This window comes from Micromys minutus (assembly GCF_963924665.1).
Source record: "Micromys minutus genome assembly, chromosome: 16".
Taxonomy (NCBI): domain Eukaryota; kingdom Metazoa; phylum Chordata; class Mammalia; order Rodentia; family Muridae; genus Micromys; species Micromys minutus.
In genome coordinates, this window is record NC_137985.1 from 46,003,148 (window position 1) to 46,026,834 (window position 23,687).

General features: G+C 49.1%; 1 protein-coding gene across 1 annotated transcript; it reads right to left on the bottom strand.

The window, feature by feature from the left end:
- Nucleotides 1–342: 342 nt before the first annotated feature.
- CHRNB4 (cholinergic receptor nicotinic beta 4 subunit) lies at nucleotides 343–19,510 on the bottom strand (the record flags this gene model as incomplete). Its single annotated transcript, XM_080930215.1, has 6 exons — nucleotides 343–483; nucleotides 4,669–5,650; nucleotides 6,347–6,456; nucleotides 6,561–6,605; nucleotides 14,785–14,933; nucleotides 19,459–19,510. The coding sequence occupies 6 exons, from the start codon at nucleotides 19,508–19,510 to the stop codon at nucleotides 343–345; spliced, it is 1,479 nt and encodes a 492-aa protein (XP_080786341.1).
- Between the last annotated feature and the right edge of the window lie 4,177 nt (nucleotides 19,511–23,687).

Here is a 23,687-nt window from a genome sequence, read left to right on the forward strand (position 1 = left end):
TGGGTAGCTGGGATTGGAGGGAGGTGAATGGGAAGGTGGGCTGGGTTGTGATAGTTTGGTTCACGGCTGTCTGACTCCACAGTGAAGAAAGGAGGCCAGGCTGGACTTTGGCAATCTACTACCCCTCCTTCATGGACTTACTTGAAGGCATTCAGAGGGATCAGTACAAGCCACCTATCTCTGTCCTTCTCCTGGCTATGGCTTGTTTGATGGGTTGGCTGCCAATAGTCATATCTCTACTTAGGGCCTCATTAGCTATGACCCAGAAGAAGCACTAGACTTCCCACTTGGCTGCTCATATAATCTCACTACAACCCAGGGCCCCATAACATGCCGGGTAGCCTAGGGGCCCTTAGAGGGTGCGTGGATCTGGAAAAGGGGCGGTAGGAAGAGCCCCATGGTGCCCAGAATACACACAAACACGAACACCCACAGGAACAGGCGGTCAACGACCATCGCGACGAATTTCCAGTCCTCGATGACCTGCAGACAAACAGGGGCTGGTTACAAGTGCCAAGCACAGAGTACCTTCTCTCTCCGAATCACAGCCTCACCTGCTGACCAATAGCACACAGGTAACACGGGGGTTTAGAACTGTGCACTGATGTGTCAGCTTCTGAATCCTGGGCTGGCCTCCTCTGGGCTTCTCATGGCCTGACTGGGGTGTGGGGAGGGAGTAACAAAGCCATGGAAACTTGGGCTGTACCGATGTTCCTCAGTCTCCTCTGGATCCCCTATGGCCCCTCAACCCTGAGGCTGCTCAAGGCCTCACAGAAAGGGTGCAACATGTGTGTGTAACTCATAAATGCTAGTTAGGTTTTGGTCACCTTGACAAGTCCTCTGAGAAGAGGGAACCTTAATTGAGAAAATACCTTGATCATAGCAAGGGGACCCTGGCTCCCCTTGATGAACTATGACTCAGGATATGTAAGGCAAATTTTCTATACCAAGCTGGCTTTGGTCGTGGACTTCATCTCAGCAACAAAAACATAAGGCATCATGGAGTCCTTCCCTGTACACACAATGTCAATAGACCGTGTGAGTTCCTAACACAGTGTAAACGCTATACGAGCCATCAGTGGGTTGTATTTGGGGGAACTAATGGCAGGGAGGGAAGAACACACTAGTGAAGACACCTTTCCCGCCCCATTATTTTCCCCACAGTCAGTTGAATCCATGGATGCAGAAACGGAGACCCAAATATACCACACACGGTGATTTCAAAGGCAGATCTGGTTATGGGTGAAGCATGTTGAGGGATCACAAGGTTCCCTCCTCTCATTTTTAACCCCAGGCCCTCTGCCTGAGGTAGCTCTGCAGAGAGGGAGACGAAAGCTCCCCTCCCTTGCTTGTGTAACATTGGAAACCCCACGGTTTAAACCGTTCCACGCTATTCACAGCAGTGAGCTACACAAACAGCTGTTTTCGATAATGAAGACTCTGCCTCCTCGGGCCTTATCATCTGGCTCTCTGGCATCCCAACTCTTGCTTTACATGTGCTTCACCTTCTCAGACCCAATCACCGGATGAGACCCTAGCAGAAACCCTGGCTGGCTTCCAGGGGTACCACAGAATGGCCGTGTACCCAGCATTCCAGCCTCCTTCCTCCACCCCCTAGCTGGGAAGGCTCTGCAGAGACTCAAGAGTTAGAAATGCAGGCTGACGTCAGTGACCCAATTTTCCCGGGCCCTGTCAATGGAGTGTGTCACACTCCAGGATAATCCTCTACCAGACCAGCCTCCACTCCTTCTAACACCAATTGTTCCTGTTCCCAAGACCCGGAAGGGACTGCAGGACTCTTCACACGGTGATATTAAGGTTGGGGGATTCGTTTTGACAGCCTTCATTTCAAGCCTATTTCCATCTTTTCATGATTTTGAGCTACTTACAGTGACCACGTGGTCACCATGGAGGGCAAAAGTGCTGTGGCTGAGAAACAGCTTCTGAGAGAGCTCAGGAGTGGGCCTGCCGGGAGAGGGAAAGCAGATTTTTCTCTAACGACATATGAGAAAGTCAGTTAGCCAATAGTTGATCGTCATATGCTCAGTACAGGGCAAGACGCTCAGAGGTCAAGGATCGCAGCTGTGTGACCCCAGACAAATCAGACGATGTCTCTGGGCCTCAGTTTCCCATTGTGAAATAAGGGCTCTTCCCAGAATCGATGGGCTTCTGCTTCCCGTTGTGAAATAAAGTCACTCCCCAGGATTCCTGGAGGAGCTGGAGTTGTTCGTCCATTCCTGCCAGAGCACCTGACGTAAGTTTGTCTTGACAGGAACACAGGTGGTTATAATTCCACTGAGTTCTGCTTGGCTCCTTCCCTCCTGGGACTTGTAATTAACTGAGGAGGGAGTCCTGCAAGCGCCAAGCTTAGGACAGAGGCTTGCTCAAGGTTCAGGAGACCTTCTCAACCTGGATGTGCACAGGAACCCACAGGACTTTAAGAAGTGGTTCCTAAAGCCTCCCCTAGAAATCCTGCCTCAGTCGAAGATGTAATTCTAGCACTTGGAAGGTGGAGGCAGGGAGACAGAAGTCCAAGGTTCGTCCTGGGGACGTGGCTTAGTGATAAGGCTTTTGCCTAGCATGTACAAAGCTGTAGGTTTGACCCCCAGGACCAGAATAAAAGCTAGGTGGCGGTGTGTGCCTGAAATTCCCATCCTGGGAAGGTACAGGTAGGAAGAGAAGTTTAAGGTCATTGCCAACCACATAGTGAACTGAGGGCCATCCTGGGCTACATGAAACACTATCTCAAGAAAAGAGAAGATCCATCAGCAGTTCCGAGTGTTTGGGCTGAAGTGGTGAAGAAGGCCAACAAAAACGGGTGGGAACTCGTGACTCATACGAATGTCGATGCATACAAGAAGGAATGAGACGCAGGGCGGTGGGAGGGCAGCTCAGAGTGGTGATGGTGTTGACGATGAGGCCAGTTCGAAGAGTAAAGGGTTGATATATTTTTTTTAATATCAAGGTCACCTTCAGCTATGTAGTGAGTTCAAGCCCAGCTTAAGGGACGAGGGAGGGAAGAGGAGAGAATGAAAGAAAGAATAACATAATCAAATAAAACAGCTGTGCTTCTGACTGCAATGGGCCCAGGAGGTCCCAGGGATCCGGTTAAAATTCAAGTTGGAGGCTGAAGAGGAATCTAATGAGCCCCCGTGAGGCTGAGGCTACCCGATGGGAGCGACTCTCTGAGCAGCAGGCTGTCTTCCCTCTCTGAGCAGTTCTCTCCTCCTCACAGTGTGATTCTGGAACTTTTGAGGCCTGCGCTTTTCAGTTGCTGCTAACCAACGGACAACAGTGTTCTCTCCTGAGATGCCAGTTCATAGGAAGAAATTGCAAAAAGGTAAGAAGGAAGAAATCCTCTTCTGTTCATGTAGCTGCTAAGCGGAGAGACACAGTTTCCATGTAAAACCTGGAACATTATCATGCATATGACAAATGCTCTTTAGGGCAGAGAAATGCATAGGAAGGTCTAACCATGAAGGTCTCCATTGTAAAATCTTCCTTACTCTTAATCCTAGTTATTTTTCATTGTCAACTTGACACAGCCTACACCAGGGAGGAAAGTCTTAACCGAGGGATTGGACTTGAACAGATTGGACTCTGAGCATGTGTGTGGGAGATTGTCTTGGTTGCTAATTGATATAGGAGAGCCCTGCCCACTGTGGGCAGCACCATTCCCTAGGCAGGTGGCCTGGGATGTATAAGGAAGCTAGCTAAGCATGAGTCTGTGAGTGAGCCAGAAGCGGCCCTCCTCCAAGATTTCTGTCATCATTCTTGGCTCTGGTGAGTTCCCCATCGAGAGGTAATCCTGTTGGAACAGAGAACAGGCCTGGCTTCCAGTTCCTGCCCTGGTTTCCCTTAGTGACAGACTGTGACTCGCCAAACATACGCCAAATCAATTCTTCCCTCTCTGGAGTTGCTACTGGTCTTAGGTTTGTCACAGCAACAGAGTGAAGCTGAAACACATTTGCAGTTTCCTCCAAGGAGTTCTTTGAGATGCATAGACTCTAGAATTCATGGTTCCCTGTGAAGGAGAACTTAGCCTCATTTTAGAAGATCTGTAATTCTGGTCACCCCACATGATGATTTATGTTCCTATACTCCTAAAACAGGAGCACAAGTCTTCACAGGGCTGCTTTGCAGGTCTGAGTGAGTAGGAGCAGATACCCCATGCAACCCAGCCCAAGCTGTGCTCTCTAAGGATAGCCTGACCTCCTTCAAATCTGCCGAGAACCTTTTACTCCAGGGCATGCAGTGCCTCTCTGATCTGCCTCGGGGTTTTCTTCCGCACCAAGGGTGCTTGCTGTGGCTTAAAGGGAAGCATGAGAAAGATCACATCTGAAGGCCATTGTCAACTGGAGGGGATGGAGGCTAATTTTCTGACTCCTTGGGGGTATCTGCTGCTGCACCCACAACAGTAGGCTCACTAATACCCTGTATTTACCTCCTTTTTGCCTTTATCTTGTCTTCTTTACTTCCTCATTGTGCTTCTAGGGTTACATTACAAGTAAGCTACCTGGACCCAAACCCCATCTCAGACTCTGCTTTGGGTCAACCCAAGGCCAACACAGGAAGATCATCGATTTTTCCTCTCCTTCACCTAGGAAGCTATACTAAAAGCATTTCCATGGGGATACCATAAGGGGTGGGGGCAGGGCAGTGACTTACACTCTGATCTCGGTCATCACTCTCCAGATGCTGGGCGATGAAGCTGACACCCTCTAATGCTTCCTGTAGATCTTGCCGGAACCTCCCAGAGGACCTCAGCCGGGCGTCCCTGGGGAGGCCTGCTGTGTGTGCAGACTTAGGAGTGGCAGGGACAGGGTTCACAAAGTACATGGAATTCCCATAGAGGTTGGACGGGCTGGTGGGGCCTAAGGCAGAGGTGGTTGCCGCTTCAGCTGGGGTCAAGTGCAGCTGGCTGGGATGAGGGACCGTGGCGGGGCTGACTTCGAGACCGGGGCGCTTCATGAACAGGAAGGTGGGCAGCTTGTGCAGGAAGCACTCCTTGACCCAGGATGCCATGGTGTGAGTGCTGGGTGATCGGTGGTGCACGTTGAGGACGCACACGGTGGTGACGATGGAAAAGGTGACCAGCACCATGGTGAACAAGAGGTACTTGCCAATGAGCGGTATGTCGAGGGAGGTGGGAGGCACGATCTTGGAGATGAGCAGCAGGAAGAATGTGAGCGCCAGCAACACGGAGATGCAGAGCGTCATCTTCTCCCCGCAGTCGGAGGGCAGGTAGAAGACCAGGATGGCCAGAGAGGTGATGAGCACGCACGGGATGATGAGGTTGATGGTGTAGAAGAGCGGCTTGCGCTTGATGATGAAGTCATAGGTCACGTCCACATAGCTGGGGTCCTGCGGGTTCACCGTCCTTCGTCCTGGGAGGGCCACAATGTCCCATTCACCACTGGGGGTAAAATCATCCATGATGGCCGTGGGTGATTTAAGAACCATGTCAATCTCTGTGTGGTCATAGGTCCAGGAGCGAAATTTGAGGGTGCAGTTCTGTTGGTCAAAGGGAAAGTGTTTCACCTCAATCTTGCAGGCACTCTTGTAGATGGCGGGGGGCAGCCACTGGATGCTGCCGTTGGAACGCACGATCACGTTGGTGTAGACAGACACCTCGTAGGTCCCATCGGCACTGGGGCAGGGCAGGGCGTAGAGAAGGACATCACAGATCTACAGAGGAAGCCTGGCCTGTTCTCAGAACCCCAAGAGCTTTTGGGGGTCATCTGCCTTTCTCACTGAAACAAGCCTGCTTTTCTCAGCAAACCATGAGAAGCTGTATTTTTACCGCGTTCCTCATTTTACAGCGTGGAGAGCAAGGCTTGGGGAAACTGGGGGACTCCATCAAACCTCTTAGAATATTAAGCAGGAGAGAAGAGATACAGATCCTTGTCTTGTGTGGTCCTCCTATCCCCCATGCTTGTTCTATTTGCCTAGACTGACCAAACTCCTGGGTTCCTGATCCTCCTGCCTCAGCTGTTATCATGAACCGCACACCCGACAAGTCAATGTTGCAGCCCCAACACTGACAAAGCCACCAAGTCACAAAAAGACAGGCTGGTGCGGCAAAGATTGTGAGAAAGGGCACTGGCCTGAGGGTCTGCAGGCTAGCCCAGTGCCCACTGTGCTGAGCAGCTCAGGGCCTCTGGACCTCCCTTCCCACCCTCCACTCAGAAGACTCTGTCTCCATCACCTCCACTTCTCTAGCTCCATGGCTAGAAGTCTGAGGGAAATGTGGAAAAGGAAGGCTGGGGTTGCACCCAGGTATGGATGCCCCTGAGGGCTGACCTGCTGCCTGACTCTCACTAGGCTTTGGCCACCTGTCACTCACTTGTTATACAACACGATGTCGGGCAGCCAGACGCGCTTTGCAGGGATCCTCAGAATGTTCACCCCTTCATAGCAGGAGCTGTTCCAGGCCAGGCGGTAGTCAGTCCATTCCTAAGTACACAGGGAAGACCATTGTCACCCGAAGGTCCACTGTCACCACAGAGCAGCCCTACAAGGAAACATCACCCGGGCCAGGGACCCCTCGATGTACTTACCTGTTTCAACCAGATGCTGGTGGTCATGATCTGTTCCCGCTCATTCTGGGGAGGGAAATGGGGGTATCAGTTCATTCGGAAGGAGGGTCCCCACAGATGGACTGTATCTCAAAAAGGCTCAGAGCCCCAGCTGTCACCTAAATATCTCTGCGGTAGTGAATTAGTTACTTCTTACAATGCTGTGACCACATACGCAGGGAAAGAGGGACTGGTTTTAGCCCACATGGTGAAGGAAGCATGGCACCACAGCCCCGGCCTCCATGTGGAGCCGCCCCTGGTCATACTGAGGGGCCAGTAGGAAGCAGGGACAGACTTGAGCTGAAACCGGGATGAGGTTATAATATATAAATTATATAAATATATATTATATGTTATATAATATATAAATATAAATATAAACCCACAAGCCTGCTCATAATGCTGTTTCCTCGTCTCTGAAAGGTTTTACTGTTTCTCGGTGTAGCCTATCAGGGAACAAGTGTTCAAAGGAACAAGCCTGCAGAGAACATCTCCCATTTACACGCAACACTTTCTCCCCGTCCCCACTGGCTCCTGGACATCTGATCGCGGGTGCAATGATATATTTTAACACAACTTCCAAAGGCCGCGCAGTCTTACGGTTCCAACCCTGTGAAAGTCTCAAGTCTTTTCTAAGATCCCAGACGTCCTCTTAACAGTGAGTCCCTGCAACGCCAAAAGATAAGTTACTTCTGAGGTAGAATGTCACGGATGTTTGCATTACGTATGAGAACGTAGCAGGCACAGCTGGGACCAGAGGGGCCGGAGAGATGGCTTCACAGTTGAGAGCAATGACTGGTCTTAAGGTTTCCAGCACCTGCGTGGTGACTCAAAACTATCTGTAATTCGGTGCCAGAGGATTCCATGCTCTCTGCCGGCCTCTTTGTATGCTGCACGCATTTGGTGCTCATACAAACAGTAAGGCAAAATAGCCACAATAAATAAATATCAATAGTAAATAAATAAATCTTAAAAGATTGGATCAAAGCAAGACTGAAACCAGTCAGGAAAAACCCAAAACGTTGTAGCTCCATGTCCAGCATGTGGGGGCCTTGGTGGCTTTATGTGGGCAACAGAAGTGGAGCCTGGGGTGACTCCTCTCAGTGGCCTGCAGTTTTCCTTGCTGAGTGCTCCATGCTTTCTCCATCTCCTAAATCCTGGGGGCTGGGGGAGGGGCTCCACTGCATCTTTGCCTTCCCAGTCTCATGCAATGGCTGCTCAGGGACTCCTTGTGGAGAATCCAGTCCCACCACACGCCGTCTGCCCCAGCAGCTTTCTGAAACCTCGAAAGAGGCTCCACAATCCTGGTCCTCCTACACCTTCCACACCTGACAGGCCAGGAGCAAGTGGAAATGCCAGCCAGATCCTGCCACCAGCTTTGAGAGGGTCCCCTTTTTTTTTTCTTGAGACAGGGTTTCTCTGTGTAGTCCTGGCTGTCTTGGACTCACTTTTGTAGACCAGGCTGGCCTTGAACCCAAGAGAGTCACCTGCTTCTGCCTCCAGAGGGTCAGGACTACCCTGCTGCTTGCTAACTTTATTATTTTTTTTTAGATTTATTTATTTATTATGTATAAGTACACTGTAGCTGTCCTCAGACACACCAGAAGAGGCATCGGATCCCATTACAGATGGTTGTGAGCCACCATATGGTTGCTGGAAATTGAACTCAGGACCTCTGGAAGAGCAGTCAGTGCTCTTAACTGCTGAGCCATCCCTCCAGCCCAAGAGGGTCCCCTTCTAACACAGCTGCTCTCCACGCTGCACTCTGGTGGCAGACCCAGAGAGGACACTCCCCTTGGTGGGGGGGTCCCCTGGCTCTCTCACTCGCTGAGGCTTCAGCACCTGGGTGAATTCTCAGGGAACCTCTCCTGTTATCCCAGAGCACAACGCCTGGTTTCTCTTAAATCACGCCAACCCCCACCCCTTTTTTTGCAGCTGTAACCAGTTTGTCTACGACCCTATCCATCCTCAACTTCAGCCATATATTCACATTCCGTTCTACAGTGTATTTTTACACCTTCCTGGCTTCAATTTCTATCATAAATCCCGCTAAACGCAATCAGCAGTAACCATGCCAAAACATGAAAGTTATACTGTCTTAATGTTTCCTCTCCCCAAGCAACCTAGTCCATTGCCTACATTCAAATGGTTAGAGCACTGGAAGAACAGAACCAGATTTGTTCTTTCCAGAATATGCCTCTCTAAGATCTCATGAGCCCAGTCTTTCCTGCCCTGCTCCCCGTCTTAGTCTCTCACAACGCTTATCAAAAGGACCCGTCAAACACCGGTTATAGCATGCTAGAACTTCCCTGGTTCTTTAGCTACATGCCCCCCAGTTCCCTGTATGACTCATTTCCAAGGCCTTATGCACATCTGGGACAGGTTAACCTCAGCGGTCACGCCACGGCAGCTGACGAATAACAAAACTGAAACCAGGCTAAAATCCATAAGCCATGAACACACCCTCAGGGACCTACTTCCGACAGCCAGGCCTTACTCTTTAGACATTTCACGACTCCTCACAGGAGTGGCTCCAGCTGAAGACCAAGTGTTCTTACACAGGATCCTGTCTGTGGAGGCCACTGACATTCAAACCATATTAGGTAACTCAAACGTATTTCACACCAGCACATCGGAGACAAAGCTCATGATTCCCCACTCACAACAGCAAGGACAACAACTGACCCTGGAAGCTCTGCCACGCCCTTCCCTGGTCTATGAAGCACTCTCAGGTGTACTTCCTACCTCCCAGAATCGCCCATCTCTCTCCGTTTCTGTTGCCGCTCTTCTCTGTTCCTTGGACCACTGGGGAGCTTCGCGGCTGACATTCTGGTTGTCCTTAGACCATGGTTCTGTGGAAAGCATCTAGTATTTCCCTTCTGTCCTCGGGGCCTTGTGGCCTTAGCTATGCCTGCGTCTGCGTCTGCAACCCTTCCCCCCATGGCCACCCTTGCTCTGTCACGCTCTCCTTCCCTGGAAACGCACGCGGTTTTGACTTAACTTTTTCACCTCTCAGAAATGTCACCTTATCAGAGAAATCTCCAACCTTCCTGCATTAAATTGTACCTGCTTCCCTTCACCATACACACCCTTACTCTCTTCATAACACGTTTACCCCTGGGCCCTATAACACAGTGTCTCTGCCTCCCTCTAGGATCCAAGGAGACCGAGGAGAAAAAGATAGAGCGACAGGGATATGCTACATACCTGATGAATATTTTTGGATGAATAAATTAATCCTGTTATCATAACTAATACTCACACCTCATCCACTGCACAATCTAAATCCATTCTGCATCTCTCTCTCTCTCTCTCTCTCTCTCTCTCTCTCTCTCTCTCACACACACACACACACACACACACACACACACCTATTTTCTTCTGCAGGAAGGTTGAGTTTTCTACAGTTCCTGCCATTTCTCTTCAGTCTTATCTCTTCTTAGGTTGCCTCTCTTCTTCAGAGTTAGATGGGTAACTCCCGCAGCCTCACTGTACCGCCCTGGGCTCCTTTATTCTGTGCCGCAGCTCTCTTGGCCTTCCTTATTTCTTTGAATATATCTTGTGCTCTCTGCTTCCTCTTCATTAACTAATTCCCAGTGTTCTGATTCTAACCTGCTGGTCATTTCCTGGAGCAATTCAACCAGGTAATTACATCAGTAGAACAAAAGTGACCCACATGTCACATTTTGCGAATATACAGATGTTCGCTCTACAAGACCCTTTGGCTTCTCTCCAGATCTCTTGGCTGCCACATTAGATGGCTCATCTGCATGGTTCAGGATGGTCACTGGGTTCCAACAATACCACAACCACACCACAACCACACCACAACCACACCACAACCACACCACAACCACACCACAACCATACCCACAACCAAACCACAACCATACCACAACCATACCACAACCATACCACTACCATACCACGACCATACCACAACCATACCACAACCATACCCACAACCATACCCACAACCAAACCACAACCATACCACAACCACACCACAACCACACCACAACCATACCACAACCATACCCACAACCATACCCACAACCATACCCACAACCATACCCACAACCATACCACAACCATACCACAACCACACCACAATCATATCACAACCATACCACAACCCTACCCACAACCATACCCACAACCATATCACAACCATACCACAACCATACCCACAACCATACCCACAACCATATCACAACCATACCACAACCACACCACAACCAAACCACAACCACATCACAACCACATCACAACCATACCACGACCATACCACGACCATACCACAACCATACCCACAGCCCTGTTATGAGGGAAAGAGCAGGAAGGCAAATGAATGTTGGCTGTTCCATTCTGATAAGTTTTTTTTCCCCCAGTGAGTTTTAAGGTTCTGATTTGTTTGAGTTCTAGAAATCAGACCATTGGTTCTTTTTAAAAATTCCTAGCTCTCTGGAGATTTTTTCCATGATCATTTCCTTGAATATATTAGTTACAGCTATTTTCATTTTTAAGAAGTTTTTTTTTTTTTTTAATTTTAAATTATGGCAAAATATGCTCACTCAGCATAAAACTTAAATGTTTAATTTTTTTTTAACCACGTTCATTTGTGCTCATACATTCACACGCTCTGCTCTGAGTGCTGACGTCAGAGGACTTCTCGCAGGGTGCTGAGGGTCTGCACTGAGGTCTTCATGCTCCTGTGGCCGTCATTGTACTGACTGGGCCATCTCCCCATCCCCATACCTACTAAGTTTCATCTGACTGCACCTCCCTCCACAGGTGCCAGGCGCTGCAGAGGGTCATCTTAATCAGGTCTGGGCTGAGCTGGTTTGGAGAGAACACTCTGATTTTGCTCATTTAGGTGCTGGGGTGACCCTTCCAGGAGCCACACCAGGGTTCTATGTCCTTGTTCAGATCCAGGTTGCCATTGAGCATCCTTTCCTGTAATGGCCCCAGCACCAACCAACTTCCTACCTCCACAGCTCCCGCTGTCTGTCCCAGGTCTTAGCTTCTTGGGCAGATACTGTTGGCCAGCCATCAAGTGTGGGGAAAAAAGTATCTCAAGCTGTCAGGGTCACATCTGGGAGCCTGGCTGAGGCTCCAATTACCCTAAAATACCCTCCCTGTCCTCCGGCATTTTGTCTAGCCCTTCTAACTGTTCCTCGGAACAGCTAATCTTCCAGTGTCTCTGCCATCAATGAAAGATAAAAACCTCAATTTATCTTTTAAAAATGTTCTAAAGCAAGACACAGTAGTGCATATCTATAATCCCAGCATCTGCAGAGCTGAGGCAGGGGGCTGTCGAGTTAACAGGGATGACTACATAGCTAGACCCTCTCTCTAACAAGACACTGTTTTGTGTGGACCCATGGTTTCCACAGTGACTGGTACTGGTGTCAGGTGTCCTGCCTGACCAGCTTTCACAAATGCAGTGTGTGCTTTGTTTTTGTGTGTGCATGTGTGGGTGCACGATGCACAGGTGTGTATGCTGGCTTCAAAACTGAAGGCAAGTGTCGTCTTCAGTTGCTTATTGAGGCGGGGTCTCTTGCTGAACCTGGAGCTCACTGATACCAGCTATTCTACAGAGCCAGCTTGCCCTGGGGACCCTCGGTCTCTGCCTCCTGAGTCCTCGATTTGCAGATGGACGCCATGTCTGCCTAGATTTTAAACGGGCTCTGGAGGTCCATAGTCTGGTTCTCATAGGATACGGAAAAGAGCTTTGTCCACGGAGCTGTCTCCTTAGCCTCTTCATTTTAAGATATGGGAGATTTTAGTGGGCAGAAGTGTTGCCTACCTTTGATTCCAAAGCTCAGGAAGCAGAAGCAGGTAGACCTCAGAGGCCAGCCTGGTCTCCAGAGTGAGTTCTAGGACAGCCAAGGACTACACAGAGAAACCCTGTCTCTAAAACAAAAACAAACAAACAAATGGATATGGGACTTTTCTATCTTTCAGAAATTTCTCCCGTGCATTTCTTCTGCCACTTACTTTTCTCTACTCCACTAATGGCTGCCGAATGTGACAACGTTGGTTTAAGACCTTGGCTGTCGCTCCTCAGAGAGAAGAGTGGGAAAGCCTGCTTGCCCCTCCAGCACAAACTCCTAGTCTATTCCCTAGACAGTCCATCTTTAAACTGGCTACACCTCTCATACTCATGCTTCAAAAACAAATATCTTCCTCCAAACCAGGAAGGAACCCTCCCCATAGAAGCCAAGGATTTTGCCTTCGGGACTATGACAGCCCATAGGGGTGCTTGCAGAAGCAAAGCTGCAGGCTATGTTCTCTTCTGCTTCTGGAAGCCTCTATTGCTCCACAGGGTCCACAGCTCAGATCTGGCAGGGACAGCCTGAGTCTGGCAGTGTGGCCAGAGCTGCCTGCCGGTTCACCCTTGCCAGAGCAGGCATCTGGCTTGCTGATTAAATACAAGGCTTTTGCAGGTCAGGGATGCTCAGATAGTAGTCTTGGCCTGGCCTGGCCGGAAGCCCATTGCTTTCATCTCTCCACGGCAGGGAAAGGTCAGAGGTGGGGCTGTGCGCCTCTTCTCACTCTGGGCTAGGCTCCCTTCTAGGGGACAGAGGCAGCTGCTAATTTGGGCAAATCCTTCTTGAGCAGTAAAGATGGAAAAAGTAGGGCTCACGGGGCTGTCGAGAGAAGGTGACACTGTCCAGAGAAGTCCCATCTCTCCCAGCTAGCACCCGATGCCTGGACAGCGCCCGTGTGATTACTTCTTCTGAATAGCTTCCAGGGGCAGGGGTTCTAACCCTTTGGTGGGGACACGGGAAGGTTTACGAGGGATAGCTGTGGGGAACAAGGGAGGAAATTCAGATCGCTTCTCCTTCCTCAGCTTCCCCATTGCCTCACAACCAGTTTGGAACACCTGGAATGCTGGCACCCTCCTTCCCACAGCTGTCCAACCTTCTGTGCCTGTCCAGACCTTTAGCCACAGGCCAAAACCTCTGTACCCATCATTTCTCCTGGCCTGGTTTCTATTTCCTTCACCAAATTGATACGGAGGCTGTCTCTGAGCAAGGTGGGGGTCATGGCTGACTGTTGGAGACCCAGCTGGAAGAGACCACGAGGGGTCCATAGGATGCCTGCAGTGTTTATGGAGAGGGCAGGACTCAGAGAGTTTTGTTGTTGTTCCAAAAGGAATCCAAGGAATCCAAATGACTTCCCACAGCCATTTGCATCTCTGGCCGTGCCCTAGAGTTCTGACACCCTTGAATTATTGAGCTAGGCAACCCTGCAAGCACTGACCTGCTCCTGGTCATGTGATACTATAAATGGCCCTTTTTGTTGTAGCCACTCCCAGTTCGATGTTCCATTACTAAATGTCATGAGAGCATGGGTTTTCAGACGGCTCCAACCATAAATCATTGGTGCCAGAGGGTAGAACATCCCGGGAAGAGAGAACAGCATGTGTGTAGGCACAGGTAATACTCTTTTTTATTTTTTTGACAAAAGAATCCTAACCTGGAAGCATGAACAGCACCCTCACAGTTTAGATAAATTGTTAAGACATAGGGGGAGGGCTGGAGAGATGGCTCAGCGGTTAAGAGCATCAGCTGCTCTTCCAGAGGTCCTGAGTTCAATTCCCAGCAACCACATGGTGGCTCACAACCATCTGGTGTGTCTGAAGACAGCGACAGTGTACTCATATACATAAAATAAATATTAAAAAAAAAAAGACATAGGGGAAAGGCCTGGTTGTCTGAAAAGTGATGTGGAGACATTTGTTTACAAAAGGCTGTGTTGGGAGGAGGAATTAGAGATGGGCACAGGGTGGAGCTGGATAGCAGTTGGTACCGGTGGTTGATAATAATTAACTATTATTTCAAAATAGCAATAGAGAGAAATTTGAGTAGGCCCCAAACCAAAGAATAATAAATGTCTGAAGTTTGCTAGTGACCCTGACATGATTTCTACAGACCAGTGTAATGTCTCACTGCATTGCACACAAAAAGAATTACAATGTATCCATCAAACAGATGTGTCAATATACATTTTAAGAAACAGTAGAAGAAAAGATTAGCAGTCTGGAGTGCTACCCATTTGGCAAGGTCAGAAGTAACATGCCAATCACTTAAACTCCCAGCCCTGCACCCTGGACATCCATCCACTTCTCTTCCGGGTCGACTGGAAAAAGTCCTGCCTCTTCTCCTAAGCCGCAGGCCACAGCTGCCCAGGCACCTACCACACTGATGAGCTGGGACAGCGATAACTCCAGGCGGATGGAGATGAGCTGAGAGGAGCTGGTGGCTGGGCGGATCAGGTTGTTGTAACGGGTTTTGTTCAGGAGATCATCCATCAGCTTCTCCTCTGCGTTGGCCAGGCGGGAGTCCCCTGGGAAATCGCACAGTCAGACCTGCTGGGCCCTTGTCCGGAAGAACCCCCACTGCAGCTGTGCCAGTGAAGAGGTGGGCTGTGAGAAGCAAGAGTGCAGAAGCCCTGGGGCTGGGGTGGGGGGCTGGAGGGCTTTCAGGGGTGGGGGTGGGGCTGTGTGGGGTCTGGGGGATTCGGGGGTCCTGGGAGGGAGCTGTGCGGGGGTGTGGTGGAAGTGGGGCTGTGCGGGGGTAGGGGTGTGTCAACAGGCCTGTCTGTGTCATTCTTTCCTCTGGGACAGACCTCTTCCTCGTGTTCCTCCTGGCAGCAAATGCTGTTCCATGCTCCAACATCCTGTTCCAACCTTGGGCATTCTTCCTTACTTCTGCCCCAACCTTAACCCACTGAAATCTACCTTCTCCACTTCCCAACTCCTCTACTTTGTCTTCCCATTTCCCAACCTTTAGCTAAGCCTTCGTTTACCTCTGGTGCCCTGTGCCCGCAGCCTCCCTGTTCTGTCCGCTCCCACCTGCCCGGCCACTCCTACAGAGCCAGTCGTCTTCCTGCAGAGGACTCTGTGGACAGCCCCGCCCACAGTCATGGTTTGGCTTCCCGCTCCAGGCCTTTCCCCCTTAACAATGGTTTATCTTTCTCATCTTCCATATCTCTCTTACTTTCCTACCTCGACCGACCCCAGCCTTTTCTCTACACACTGCCGGCCTGTTTCCCATCTCACTTCCGGGAGGGTTGTGAACACACTCTTTCTTCCACCAGGATTTTTCCCAGCCCACCAGCTGACCAGTGTCTGAGTGGAGTTTGTCCCAGGTGCTGTGCTCTAGATGACAGCAAAGCCCCGGAGCAGTTCCTGGCCCGTGGGGATGGCACATGGGCACCTCTAGCAGGACATTTCCTGAAATGAAATGAACTTGTAGACAGGACTGGGCGTGGCAGTAAACGGCTGGAGGGTCTGAGCTTGGATCCCCAAAACACCTCCAAAAAACCTTTGTGGCCTCGTGGGGCAGGCAGAGATAGGCATATCCCTGAATGTGACTGGCTGGCCAGCAACTAGTAACTAAAATCTAGTGAGCTTAAGGTACATTGAGAAAGCCTAGCTGAAAAAATAAAGATTGCTCAAAGAAAGACACCTATACGTATCTGCTACACTATACACATGCATCACACACACAAAACAAGATAAGGAAATAAGGAAACAGGGTTATTCTAGGGGAGGCTTTCTTGGACCCAGACTTTGACCTGTAGAACACAAGGTCTCTCTGAGACACCAGCTGGTTTCTGGTAAGACAGAGTCCTTGGCTCTAAGCCACATTAGAACCAGCTCCAGCACAGCGTCTTGCAGGGAGCACCAGACAGCCGTCATCCCTCTGAGAGCACTGGCAGCCCAAGTTCTGTCCCTCCTGCGCATCTAAGATCCCTTGCCAAGTGGTTTCTGGGTCTTTGTCTCCTCTGCCTCTTGTGCTGGGAATGAGGTGAAGGGGAGGTTTCAGGATTGGATTGTGGACTATGATGTCATTAAAGAGACCGGGAAGGGTGGGGGATGGGACATGAAAAGAAGGAGACTCAAAGGAAGGTCAAGGGCACATGAACAGGACGCCCAGGAGCAGGAAAAGAGATGAAGATGGTCAGAAGGAACACCATCAGGGAAGGAGAGCAGGTAGCAGGTTGAAAGAGGAAAAGGCTCGAGAGGTTGCAGTAGGGATGGTGGTGAGGGGCTGACAATCTTACCAAGCCCAGGAGTCTGATCCTATCTTTCCTAAAGAACCTTCGAATTTTACCTAACTCCCTCCTCTTTGGATGGAGCTGAGTACTTAGAAGATGAATCATCCCAAGCTAGCAAAGGTGAAGCTGACTTCTGGGAGGGTGCTGGGCTGGGCACATGTTCATGGTGAGCAGCCGCTACCCTGCCTATTCCATGCAGTTTCCAACTGGCTGCCTATCTAGAACAGATGCAATATTTAGTGCCTGGAGAAAAGATGCTCCAGGCACACCTGCTGCCTGCTGACCCTCCCCCACACTGGGTTGGGGGGAGGGTGGGAAGGTTGTCCAGCAGATGCATGGACTGGACTCTGAGCTTGGCTCCTCACATCTTAAATTTCTTTCTCCACAGGCCACCAGCTTAAGTATCCTTGGGGCCTATCTGTAGCCAAAGAATAAATCTAGGTTCCTTTCACAATTTTTGGTTTATTCAAGCTGACCACTCATTTCACAGAGATGAATCTTAACTTGTCAAAGGTCTACCTGGCAGTCTGAGGCAGCACCCGGTCTCCAGTCCTGCAGCTCTGGGTTGAATCTCTCTGCTGTCCCAAGGAGGCTAGTCTGGCTGGACTAGGCTCTAGGCTGTTCAGCCGGTGGGAGGGGGGCCTCGTGCTTGAGCTCTGAGCCCACCTGGGGTACTTTGTCACCTTCAGCTTGTCCTCTTTAACACTGAGCGGACTCAAGGGTCTCTCCCCATCTCATGAACCAAATATGGACTCCAGAATTTCCTTGGATCAGTTCTCAACCTTTGGGTCACAACCCCTTAAGGGGGTCACATATTAGGTGTCCTGCATATTGGATATTAACATTACAATTCATAATAGTAGCAAAATTACAGTTGTGAAGTAGCAATGAAATAATTGTATGGTTGGGGCTCACCACAACACGAGGAACTGTATTAAAGGGTTGCGGCATCAGGGAGATTGAGAACCACTGCCCTAGACCATTTAGGGTCTAGCAAGTCAGACAAAGCCAGGTCCAGGGGTCTCTTTAAGACAGAAGCCATAGCTGCCCCCCTGTACTTGTTTAATGTCCCTGCTAACTTGCCCCTGAGGGAGGTAGCCCTGCTTGGGCTATCATTTGCTGCCTGGGCTTGTTAGCTTGTCTGTGGATGGGGCGGAGATGTGAAATGACCAGCAAGGCTGTTGTGGTTGAAATGCACCCCCTCTTTTCACCTCCAAAGTGGTGGGGAATTCCAAGAGCACACATGGAGGCTTTGCCATTTACTCCTAATGCTTTCCAGAGCTGTCAGATCCAAAAGGCACACAGGTCAGAGGCTCACCACCAGCTCCTGAGGGCTTTCACTGAATCAACCTTTTATACAGTTAAGCAGAGAAGCCACCGCTAGAGGTCATCAAGATACAATGTTGCTGAGGAGAACTAGCGCCCCACTGGCCACTGCACAAGGTCTTGCCTTTGGAGATTTTCCTTGGCAAGAGTGTTCCCTTGAAGAAAGGGAGAAAGGTTAAGGATCTCATAGAAGACCATAGTGGAATTATGAATGTCTGTGTGAGTGTCCAGTCTTGAGAAAGCATATCCAGTCTAGAAATGGAGAGCTACTTTACTGTCTGGGGATGTAATGGTTAACAGAATCTCATTGGTAAGTGTGTATCTAAAGGGCATGGCTTGTCAAGTGAGGGCGTGTGCTTAGTAGACGAGGGCCTATGAGAATCAGACATACGCTCATTAAGGGGTAGCTGCGAGCATCTTAGAAACTCTGAACAGTGCCTCAGAAGGAACTCACCAACTGCTATGAGTGGTTCTCAGTCACAGGCAGGGATCAGCTGGCTATATAAAAGCAGATCCCTGGGTTCCATTTCCAGAGGTTCAGATGCCCTGAGCCTAGGCTGGGGTTCAGGAGTTTGTAGAGAAAGGTGTAGGCAGCCTAGTGGAGCTATACTTCAGAGACACAGAGTGTTTGTCAGATGACGGGCAAGGAAAATTGTAACAGGGAAACTGAGAGGGGGTAATGGAATAGGGGCACCCAGCAGTGACCCAAAGTCATGCATACTTTGCCAACATTCCTTTGATTAGAGGAGGGGACCTTGAATGTCCCACCACTCCCAATTCTAGCACCTTCTGGAGGTGGTCTTCCTGGGAGGAAGGTGGTTCTCTGGGTTCACTGGAGGACAAGCTGGTGCACACACAGCTGGGGGTGGCGGGAGTAGAACTACAAAGGACCTTGGAATTTGGAGGGGGGCAGCTGAGTCTGGAAGAAACCTTTACTATGTCTGAACGAACCTGGGAAAGAGAGCTGAGTGTGTCTCTTCCAGTGTCAATGGAAGGCTTGTGAGTTGCAGACCCCAGTTCATCAACCCTGTCCTCAGCTAAGCAGAGTTAGGGAACCAGCCAGATCAGTGCCCGCCATGTATGTGATACCTGGAAGCCCCGCCCCCAAAGTGCAAAACTACTTCCCGCGTGTGGGACGGCAGTGTCGCCGTGACCTCTCTCTCTCTCCAAACAGCAGGTTTGCTCCCACACATTTACATTGTGGCAAGTTCATCACTTCACTAGAGATGACAAGAGCCTCTGAGGACCCTTCGGGGACCTCTTAGCTCCGGGACTGAGCGGGACTGCCCAGCTCGAAAACACTCGTTATCGATGGTGACCTAGCAGCATGGAAGAAGGTAGCGGGGACCCCAAACCTCACAGGCCACCCACCCAAGCCAGCCTGCATCCCCATAGGGCTTGCCCCGCCCACTCCCCAGCTGCTCTGGCCACTCCTCCCACACTGCGACCCTTGTCCCTCCCACCTTCTCTAAAAAGAACTCACCGCGCTGAAGCAGAGCGAACAGAGAGGCGAGGAGCAGGGGCATATCCCTCATGGCCGGCCGGGTGGCAGCCGGTCAACCCCACACTGGAACCGCGAGTGAGCGTCTGTCCCGGTTGGCAGTCTGTCTGTGCCCGGCGGCACTAGGACCCGATGGAGCCCGTGCTCCCCACCTGGGAAGCTGCTGTGGGTCTCGCCCACTCAGAGGACTGAACCGGAGTTAGAGTTAGTGGGGTAGATCCGGAGCAGGGTGTGTCTGGGGGACCTGTGGCTATGATGATAGTCCCGAGACTTTCCCACACTCAGGAGCCTGGTAGTGCGAGGCATTCGGGAGGGTGGACTAGCTCTTGTCTCATTCGTCTTGGTGACTGGGGAAGGGGTGGAGTTACATGGTAAGGGAGGGTCTGAGAGGACAAGCTGCAATCCCCCCTCACCCATCTTAGCCTGGGCCTTCCGGAGGCAGCCTAAGTGGCTGAAAGGAGCAAGCAGCAACCTCCCCACTCTAGGTGGCCCACACTACGTTTCAGAATCTAGAGTTAGAGAACAACACAAAACAGGTAGGTGCCAGAGGGGCCCGAAGCTCCAGTCAAGAGGGTGTCTCAGGCAGGGAGGCTGGTTGTCCCAGTCCTGAACCTCCTCTCTCTAGGCCCCAAGAGGCACACCCAGCAACTTCAGGGGCAAGGTGAACAGAGCTTGGCCTGGAAGAGGGATGATCTCTGGACCTAAAAAAGATGGGGGCCCAGACACTTTCGTTAATGTCTTCTTGCTATAATCTGACCTGCTGGCACAGGGGCTTTAAAACAAAACGAAAAGCACAAAGGTCGATGTCTAACTGCCTTCCCTCTTAGGGATGGTTCTGAGGAGCTAGGTCTGGGGCATTGTCTGCTCTTTAAACTACCACAGTAACAGGTCAGATTCATAAACTGAACCCACAGACACAACAGGACTGAAAATATGTTCCTCATCTCCCTGAACTCAAACCAGGAAAGAGATGTAGAAAGCCAAGGCCTGTGACTCATGGGGTTTTGGAAGCTCAGGGCAGTGGTGGGTCCTTTTACATAAAAGGGAGCTAGCAGAACCTTGGTTAGAGCCAGAGAGCACCCCAGTCCTTGAGAGGATGCTGGGTTAGGGGTAGGGTAGGGAGAGTTTGCCTGCTGATAGTTGTTTGCAGTCCTGGCTTCTAAGGTATGCTGTATTATCTCTGATGAGCCACATGGAGGGTAGGTAGAGGCAGGGGTGGGGTGGGAGGGGAGAGAGAGAGAGAGCATATTGAGGATTCTTGAGAAAGAAAAAGGACCAGTGGTGAGGGGAAAGAGACAAAAGAGAGTAGTAATTGGGAGGGTGTGGTCAATGACCAAAGCATATTATATACATACGTACGACAACCTCATAGTGAACTCTTATTTATTTATTTTTTGGGACAGTGTGTCATTTATGTAGCCCTGGCTGTCCTGGAACTTGCTATGTAGGACAGGCTAGCCTCAAACTTACAGAGTTCCCCCTGCCTCTGCATCCTGAGTTCTGGGATTAAAGGCGTGCAGCACTATACCCAGCTCAAACCCATTTTAAAAATAATTAATATATACCAACACAAAACTTTTTTCTTAAAAAAAATGGAAAGTCCTCTAGTCAGGAAACATCCATTGGGCTGCTGTAAGATTTCTTACACATGTGATTCAACAGCTTTAGACTTTCAATTTGTTAGTTAAAACAAACAAACAAACAAACAAACAAACAAAAACAACCTTGTAGTGATTTTTTTAAGACACAAAGTTTTTTTATATGGTACTTGTAGTTTTTCTATAAATCTCAGATTCAACACAGCAAAATGTGCCTATAAACCAAGAGCTGCAAATAGATTAAGTAGGCAGGCAGACAATAAAATAAAAACCAGTGAATTCACTCCAGACAAAAATATTTTTACAGAAGCCTGAAAAAGAGTCAATGCTCTCATAAGGAACATGCACACACGTGTGTGCAGTTACATGTACATGCTACCATGCACCAACATGGAAGCCAGATCCTGCTCTATAAACAGGTCCTGCTCTATAAACTCTCTACTGTATTCCTTTGAGACAGGGTCTCTCATTGTACCTGGAGTTGGCTGGTGGCCAGCAAGTTCCACAGGGCTGAGGTTACAGGATCATAGACCACACCCAGATGTTTACATGAGTAGTAAAGATTCAGACTCAGGTCTTTATGCTTAGATGGTAAGGGCTCATACATACTTAGCTATCCAGTTACTTTCTAGGTCAGTGGTCCCAACACCCCAGCCCTTGAATTCATGGTGACCCTCAATCCTAAAACTATTTTCTTTACTGCTTTATGACTATAATTTTGCTACTGTTATGAACCATAATGTAAATATCTGTGTTTTCTGATGGTCTTAGGTGAGCCCCATGGAAGGGGCACTGGACCCCCAAAGGAGCCGTGACTCACAACTGTTTTATGGAGTAGCATAACCTTGGCATTGAGCTGGAACGAGGACATATTAGAAAGGTCACCATAGACCAGTCTGCCTGATGGGTCTCTAACCCAGGGAACTGTGTGACCCTCTGAGTCTCACAACTGCTCTCCTGTGTGACCTGGAAGTGATTTCCTTCTTTCTGCCCTCCTTCTCTTTCTTCCTTCATTCTAAAAAGAGGAACTAGCATCCTCAGGAGGCCTTCTAAAGGAGAGAGGAAATAACTCATAGAAAGTACCTTAATGCTGCCTAATAGGCCCGGAACACATAAAACTTAATAAATGTTAGCTGTTATTGTCTATTATGAACACAGATTCTAAGACTCTAAATAAAATAATACCAAGTCAAGCACAGCAGTGCACAGAGGGAAAATAACGTATCATCAAAATGTGGGCTTTCTCCCAAGAACAGAAGGACCTATCCAGTCAGGTAATTCATGAATGTAATGTGCAACCTTAACAAATTAAATATGCATTCGATACAACCCTTAGCACACCACTTCCTTAACTCAATAAAAAAAAATTTTACAAGCAATTTCCATCCGTGCCGGACTTAGGCTACCTTCCATCCATCACTGTTTTTATTTATCTCTGCACTAGAGATCCTAGGAAATGTGTAGAGTTAAACTAAATGAAATTGCCATTTCTTTTTAGGTCACAGGTTCCCCAAATCAGCAATTTATATGATCCATCCTATAATAGAAGCAGATAAAGGCAATAAATTTTAAGAATCGAAGAGGAAAAACTACCCCTGTTTGCAGATAATATGATTGCTCTGTAGAAAGTCCAAGAGAGAAATTATCAAATAAATAAGTTATTAGGACTAGTGAGAGAGTTGGCAAGGTTGCTGTACTGAAGATCAAATTAAGAGTGATTTGTATCCCACAGGGGCTGGAGACATGGCTTAGTAGTTAAGAGCACTTGCTGCTTTTGCAAAGACCAGAGTTCAGTTCTTAGCAACCACACCAATGCCAGGCAGCTCACCACTGCCTGTAACTCCAGCTCCAGCAGATCCAACAACCTATCCAAGATCACACGCATGTGCATATCCACACATCCAGATACAAATAAATATCTAAAAATGACCAGTATTCCTGTGCACTTGTAATAACATTTGAAAGCATGGCAGAGGGCTGAGAGCACAGCTCTGCTGGTAGAGCACTTGCTAACATGCCTCAGGTGCTGGGTTGGATCTCCATCGATGCATAGACTTGGCTTGATGGGGCACATATGTAGTGCTAGCGCTGAGGAGGGGAAGGCAGAAGTCAAAGGTCATCGTTGTGTGCATGGTAAGTTTGAAAGCAGCTAGGGATACATGAGGCGCTGTCTCCAAAGCGAAACAAAATGACTAGAAACTATAACAGAAAACAAACAGATTCTATTTATAAGAAAAATTAAAACCTGAGAATACATTTAGAATATGCCACTCCTTTTGCGAACAGTATCACTGTGGTCTCAATGTGCTTCCCAAATTCACATACTTAACAAACTTGGTGAGGCTGTGATCTTGTAGATCTGAAGAACTGTGAGTTCTCCAGAGCTTTGGGAAAATAAATTTCTGTCTATAAATTATCCAGTCTTGGGCATTTTGTCACAGTAGGATTAAAGAATTAAGACAAGTATAAAAATTATATGGAGACTGACAGATGGAAACGTATACCATACACATTCTGAATAAAAAGATTCCACATTACAGTTGATCGCTTCTCACCAAATTAATCTACAAAGTCAATTGAGACTTTGCATGAATCCCCGTAGGATTTTTCATG